Source organism: Amaranthus tricolor, chromosome 16, assembly GCF_026212465.1.
Source record: "Amaranthus tricolor cultivar Red isolate AtriRed21 chromosome 16, ASM2621246v1, whole genome shotgun sequence".
Taxonomy (NCBI): Eukaryota; Viridiplantae; Streptophyta; class Magnoliopsida; order Caryophyllales; family Amaranthaceae; genus Amaranthus; species Amaranthus tricolor.
The window spans coordinates 6,265,245-6,272,744 of record NC_080062.1 but is presented as its reverse complement, the minus strand read 5'-3'; the positions used below and the strand labels follow the sequence as shown (position 1 = coordinate 6,272,744).

At 29.3% G+C, this 7,500-nt stretch overlaps 2 protein-coding genes and 1 pseudogene across 2 annotated transcripts in view; 1 reads left to right on the top strand and 2 right to left on the bottom strand.

Moving 5' to 3' along the window:
- Positions 1-996, top strand: part of LOC130803155 (protein TIC 214-like) — a 1,468-nt gene extending 472 nt beyond the window's left edge. The window contains exon 1 of the mRNA XM_057667332.1: positions 1-996. This exon is cut by the window's left edge and continues 472 nt beyond it. Coding sequence (XP_057523315.1) covers positions 1-996 — 996 coding nt within the window.
- A 67-nt stretch (positions 997-1,063) lies between these two features.
- Positions 1,064-4,689, bottom strand: LOC130803152 (NAD(P)H-quinone oxidoreductase subunit 5, chloroplastic-like; annotated as a pseudogene).
- A 2,197-nt stretch (positions 4,690-6,886) lies between these two features.
- Positions 6,887-7,453, bottom strand: LOC130802466 (NAD(P)H-quinone oxidoreductase chain 4, chloroplastic-like). Its single transcript, XM_057666483.1, has one exon. It carries the CDS (start codon positions 7,451-7,453, stop codon positions 6,887-6,889), a length of 567 nt encoding a protein of 188 aa, XP_057522466.1.
- Positions 7,454-7,500: the final 47 nt, after the last annotated feature.

The following is a 7,500-nucleotide window of genomic DNA, read 5'->3' as shown; positions in this document are numbered from 1 at the left end:
AATAATCTCATTTTTCAATTATTCAACTATTTCATTTTACCAAGTTCAACGTTAGCCAGATTAGTCAACATTTATATGTTTCGATGCAACAACAAGATGTTATTTGTAACAAGTAGTTTTGTTGGTTGGTTAATTGGTCACATTTTATTCATGAAATGGGTTGGATTGGTATTAGTCTGGATACAGCAAAATCATTCTATTCGATCTAATAAGTACCTTGTGTCAGAATTGAGAAATTCTATGGCTCGAATCTTTAGTATTCTCTTCTTTATTACCTGTGTCTACTATTTAGGCAGAATGCCGTCACCTATTTTTACTAAAAAACTGAAAGAAACCCCAGAAACGAAAGAAAGTGAGGAAGAAACAGAACAGGAAGAAGAGGGATTCACCGAAGAAGATCCTTCTCCTTCCCTTTTTTCGGAAGAAAAGGAGGATCCGGACAAAATCCAAATCGATGAAATGGAAAAGATCCGAGTGAATGGAAAGGACAAAACAAAGGATGAATTCCACTTGCACTTAAAAGAAGCATGCTATAAAAATAGCCCAACTTCGTTAGAAATACTTAAAGAAGAAAAGAAAAACTTCTTCGGGTTTGAAAAATCCCTTCTTTTTCTTCTTTTCGACTATAAACGTTGGAATCGTCCAACGCGATATATAAAAAACAATCGATTTGAAAATGCGGTAAGAAATGAAATGTCACAATATTTTTTTTATACATGTCAAAATGATGGAAAACAAAGAATTTCTTTTACATATCCACCCAGTTTATCAATTTTCTGGGAAATGATACAAAGAAAGATTTCTTTGGATACAACAGAAAAATTCTTATATGATGATGAACTATCCAATAATTGGATTTCTACAAATGAACAAAAAAGAAACAGTTTAAGCAATGAATTAAATAATAGAATTACGGTTCTAGACAAAGACATTTTTTATATAGATGTACTCGATAAAAAAACAAGATTATGCTTAGAAAACAAAATAGTAAATTAATAAAAAAATGGATACATAGAATAAATACCAAAAAAGATACGAGGAGATTCGACCCCCTCCTACATACTTAATACCCTCCCCTACAAAAAAAACTGGTAACACCAAAACCATTCGGAATCCCATCAATTATTCGTCTATCAAAAGCAGAAATTAGTTCAGCTAAAGCTCTTACACCCTTAATTAAGAATATTTCATAAAAAGCATCTATATAACCGCGGTTAGCAGACCAATTATATATTATATTTAATATTTTGTCCCCAAAAACTCTCTTTTGACCTTTTTTATCAAATGAATTGATTAAGTCAAAACTTTTTAACGATGAATAAATGGGTTTATACAAAAGGAAGGCTATAAATATTCCTAAATAGGCTATACTCACCGAAAAAGTTGCATTTATCACAAAATCATACCAATCTACGGAATCATTCGAATTTGAATGTAAAAGATTTATAGATGGATTTAACCATTTAGTTAATATATCCAAATCCATTTCTTCTTTATTAAATGGAATTCCTATGAATCCAATAAAAAAAGTAAACAGAATCAATACAATCAGAGGAAATAACATAGTATTGTCCGATTCATGAGGATATAAAGAAATATTCTTATTGGCAAAATCAGTAATAGTAAGAAAAGGTCGCATCATTTTTCGGAAATTTCTATCAATTTGATATGGTTTTTTCGAAAAGAAATGAGTCTTTTCTTTATTATTCAGTGTTAATAAGGTTAATAAAGGAAATTTTGGATTAATGCTTTTTAATTCTTTTTTACCCCATAAAGATATTGAATAAAACGAACTACTTTTTTTTCCACTGTAATTTTTAAAAAAAAGGTTTAAATGGCCTTCAAACGTAAGTAAATAGATTCGAAACATATAAAAGGCGGTTAATCCAGCTGTGAAATAAGCTATTATTGCAAAAATTGGCGAATAGATCCAACTATCATTAAGAATTTCATCTTTGGACCAAAAACAAGCAAGCGGTGGAATACCACAAAGAGAAAGTGTACCTATTAAAAAAGCATTTTTTGTAATTGGCACATGTTTTGTTAACCCCCCCCCATAAGAATCATATTCTGACTTTTATCCGGAGAATATCCAACAATAGTTTCCATTGAATGAATAATAGATCCGGACCCTAAAAACAATAATGCTTTTGAATAAGCATGAGTAATCAAATGAAATAAAGCCGCTCGATAAGAACCCATACCTAGAGCTAACATCATATAACCCAATTGAGACATTGTAGAATAAGCTAAACTTCGCTTAATGTCTTTTTGAGCAAGAGCTAAAGTCGCGCCTAAAAGTACTGTTATTATACCTATAAAAGATATTCCATACATTATGTAAGGTATAACTATGAAAAGAGGAAGCAGTCGAGCGACTAGAAAAATTCCCGCTGCTACCATGGTAGCAGCATGTATAAGAGCTGAAATAGGGGTAGGTCCCTCCATAGCATCGGGTAACCATACATGAAGGGGAAATTGGGCAGATTTAGCAATTGCACCAGCAAATAATAAGAAAGCACATAAAATACAAAATAAGGAATTGACCTGATTAGCATTAATTAAGTTATTGAATATTTCAAACAAATCCCGAAATTCGAAACTACCTGTTATCCAATAAAGACCTAAAATTCCTAATAATAAACCAAAATCTCCTACACGATTAGTCACAAACGCTTTTTGACAAGCATTTGCGGCAATAGGCCTTGTGAACCAAAAACCTATTAATAGATATGAACACATTCCAACTAATTCCCAAAAAATATAAATTTGTATCAAATTTGAACTAGTAACTAAACCCAACATCGACGTATTGAAAAAACTCATATACGCAAAAAATCGCAAATATCCCTGATCATGAGACATATAATTATCACTATAAATAAGAACCAGAATTGCAACAGTAGTAATTAACATTGACATAATAGAAGTAAGTGGATCGAGCAAGTAGCCAAATTCTAAAGAAAAATCATTATTAATGGTCCAAGACCAGACATATTGGTAAATAAAATTACTATTTATTTGCTGAATAGACAGATTCATCGAAAAAACCATAACTATACTTAACAACGAAATACTCGAAAAAGCCCATATCCGTCGAAGATTTTTTGTTGCTATCGGAAAAAAGAAAAGTCCAGCTCCTATTAACAAAGGAACTGGAAGTGGAAGTAAGGGTATGATCCATGCATATTGGTATATATGTTCCATAATAGAATAGAAAATTTTTATATTTTATTTTTTTGTATTTAATTAATATTTATTTTTTTGTTTACGATTCATAGGCTCTTGCCTCTTTTGAAAGAAATCAATAAAAAAATTAAGATATCTAATAACTTAAATCGAAATAGAATTTTTTTTTGTTTTTTTCAAGTCGATATCAAATATTAATATTGATGTGGAAGTATTTTTTTAATATTCAAACCACGAAATTATAATTGGTCAAATTCAAATAATGTATTTGTTAGTAAAAGTGAATACGTAAGAATAAATGCAAAATATTGCATAGGAAGATAAAACAAATTCCACTTTCATTTCGATTTAAGTTATTTCGAAAATATATTCAGAATTTCAGAATTAAAGGCTAAACAAAATCTTAAAATCTATTAAAAGATCTAATAAAGTCAATAATGATAAAAAAAATGAAATATTTTTAATAATTTATTTTGTAGGTTATTCACAATTAATAACTTATTTTATGCAAAATGATTTGATTGTCTTCTATTCCAAACAAAAACATAGAAAAACTTCTATTTTTTTAGTTATCGATTTTTTATATCGGTTACTTTAACTTTACTTTCTAGTTTCTATAACATAGAATAAAAAAATGCCTAAAATCTTGGATCTTTTAAACAAATTCATTTATTGAGATCATTTCAATTTGAAAATAAAAACTTCGATATATTTTCAAAAATGAATTTAAGTTTTTCAATTTAAATCTAATTTAAAGGTTGGGTTATTAAAGTTTTCAATGTGATTTGCTACATACATGGAAATTAAATGTAACACAGCAAAAAGAAATAGAAGAAAAATATAGAAAATATATTTCTAGTTTATAGTTATATTATGTTTTTCCATTTTCAAAAATTGAATAATAGAGGGTATCGTCTAGAATCTAAATACATAGATAATTAATAGAAAACAAAGATTCGTTTGAACACTAGATGTCTTTCACATCCAAAATCTAACACTGAATAATCAATTAAAATTGAAATGGCAGTTCCAAAAAAAACGTACTTCGATTTACAAAAAGCGTATTCGAAAAAATCTTTGGAAAAAAAAGGGGCATTGGGCAGCGTTAAAAGCCTTTTCTTTAGCAAAATCTATTGCTACTGGGAATTCCAAAAGTTTTTTTGTAAGAAAAATAAGTAATCAAACCTTGGAATAATCCAAATCCACGTGACCTCAAAGAAAAAAGGTATACCAAATTCGGAATAATTTCCTTTTTTATTTAGAATCAAAAATATCGAAAAGAAACGATTTAAATTTTAAATAAGTTTGGATTTACTAAATATTTCGAACTATATAAAATTGGGACTTTTTGTTTATGATATGGAAAATAACAACTCTTAAGCCGACCATAAAATAGTACTTTTTGTTTGAAAAACTATATATAGAGAATATTTCATCACCTTTTTTTTGAGTCTATTTTTGTTATTTATAAGATATAAGATGGGGATTTTTTTCCCCCATCAACCCCTTAATCAACCCTTTAATATATTTATATATATTTATTTTGTCACAATACAATAAAAAAACTCAGAAAAGTTTTTTCTATCTATTTTGTAAAAAAAGACAAATAGAAAGTGGTTCCACTTTAACTTACGGAAGCATTCTTTCTTGAAGTTGCTATATTCTCTATATTCCCCCCGTTGAAAATAAATAAAAAGCCCTTTAAATTTAAAACTATATTTTAGTTTTACTTGAATATTATATATATGTGGAAAGAATTTTTTTTTTTTGTTTTTGAAAAACGTTTCAATAGAGATCCGGATTTTTTTATATGCTATATCCGGTTCAATACTTACCCGTAAAAATTCTACCAATTTGTTTATTTTGTTTATTTTGGATAAAAAACTATCTATTTAAAGAAAAAATCCTTTCGATGCCGTGTTGAATTTTGGATCCAAACTATTCGATTTTTTTATGTAGTGCAATAATCTATGTATTTGTTATTTGTTAGTTTTGAAATCAGCTAAAAAATTATTTTTTTTTTATCAAAAAAAGAAAGTGAGAAAGACCTTTATTGAGGTCTATCCTGGGCTGAAACGAAGAATCTTCTAGTTACAAGGTTTTATTTCAAGAAAACATAAACTATACAAAAGTCCGTTGACAAATTAAAAGAGTACTATAAAATTAAATTAAAAATTGATTTAAAATACAAAAAAAATAACGAAAAAAGTTATTATTATCATGAATATGAACCATTTCAATTTTGGTTTGCAAATACTTTTGTAGTCATTTTGATTTAATTGAAATGGTTCAAAAAATAAAATATTATATTGAATTAATCTCGACGAATAAATAAAAATGGGTTATTATGATTTCAAACAAGCCGCTATGGTGAAATCGGTAGACACGCTGCTCTTAGGAAGCAGTGCGAGAGCATCTCGGTTCGAGTCCGAGTGGCGGCATGACATTGTTGAAATTCTTAAAAAATTTCAACAGTCCTATAACCTATAATAAATAATGAAAATGCATTTTTTTTTTTTAATTTTATATTATGATTTTTTTCCACTTTAGAGCATATTTTAACTCATATTTCCTTTTCAACGGTTTCCGTTGTAATTATACTCCATTTGATCACTTTATTAGTCAATGAAAAAGTAGGACTATATAATTCATTCGAAAACGGCATGATAGTTACTTTTTTCTGTCTAACAGGATTATTAATTACTCGTTGGGTTTATTGGAAACATTTACCATTAAGTGATCTATATGAATCATTAATCTTCCTTTCCTGGAGTTTCTACCTTAGTCATTTGATTCCATATTTTTTAAAAAAAGATAAAAATTCGTTAAGTGCAATAACTGCGCCAAGTGCTATTTTGACTCAAGGATTTGCTACGTCGGGCTTTTTAACAGAAATGCATCAATCCGCAATATTAGTACCCCGCTCTCCAATCTCAATGGTTAATGATGCATGTAAGTATGATGGTATTAGGTTATGCAGCTCTTTTATGTGGATCATTATTATCAGTAACACTTCTAACGATTACATTTCAAAAATATATTTTTGATAAACGAAAATATGTATTAAATAAGTCATTTTTCTTCGCTGAGATTCAATACATGAATGAAAAAACCAATAGTGTCCAAAACACTTCGCCCTTTTATGTTCGAAATTATTACAGATCCCAATTGATTGAACAGCTGGATCATTGGAGTTATCGTGTTATTAGTCTAGGCTTTATCTTTTTAACTATGGGTATTCTTTCAGGAGCAGTATGGGCCAATGAGGCGTGGGGATCGTATTGGAATTGGGACCCCAAAGAAACTTGGGCATTTATCACTTGGACCGTATTTGCAATTTATTTACATATCCGAACAAATCGAAATTTTCGGAGTGCAAGTTCTGCAATTGTGGCGTTTATAGGTTTTCTTATAATTTGGATATGCTATTTTGGGGTCAATCTATTAGGAATAGGGCTACATAGTTATGGTTCATTTCCATTAACGCTTAATTAAATGGAAGAAAAGACCTTACAAATACAAATATAGGACAAGACATAAGCAAGTTTATTATAAGCAGGTGAGAACCGTTTAAATCATGATTTAAACGGTTCTCACAAACGTTAAACATGCCTGATTCGAATTGCGATTCAGTTTTGTTTCTTTGTTATGTAAAGAAAACTTCCTTTTCATTTGATTTAATCAAATGAAAAGAAATCTATCTATAAAAAAAATTCGATACAATAGCTTCCACTTTCTCAACTGATAGTGAGAGAACGAAATCTGGGTAAACTCCAATACCTAGTACTGGCAGAAAGATAGAAGTCGAAACAAACAACTCTCGCGGCCCAGCATCAAAAAAGTAAGAGTTTGTACTGTTAAATAATTTATATCCATAGAACATTTGACGTAACATAGATAATAAATAAATAGGAGTTAATACCATTCCAATTGCCATTCCAAAAATAATTAGTATTTTAGGTATTAATAGATATTTTTGGCTGGTAATTATTCCAAAAAATACTATTAATTCTGCAATGAAACCACTCATTCCCGGTAGTGCAAGGGATGCCATTGAAAAGCTACTAAAGAGTGTGAATATTTTTGGCATTGGAATCGCTATTCCGCCCATTTCGTCGAGATAAACAAGACGTATTCTATCGTAACTCGTTCCCGCTAAGAAAAAAAGTGCAGCACCAATAAATCCATGAGAAATTATTTGTAAAATGGCCCCATTAAGCCCCGTATCAGTTATAGAACTAATTCCTATAATTATGAAACCCATGTGAGATACAGAGGAATAGGCTATTCTTTTTTTTAAATTACGTTGCC

Bases quoted from the DNA above. Each gene is read 5' to 3' on its own strand.
- LOC130802466 (XM_057666483.1), bottom strand. From the start codon at position 7,453: ATGGGTTTCATAATTATAGGAATTAGTTCTATAACTGATACGGGGCTT.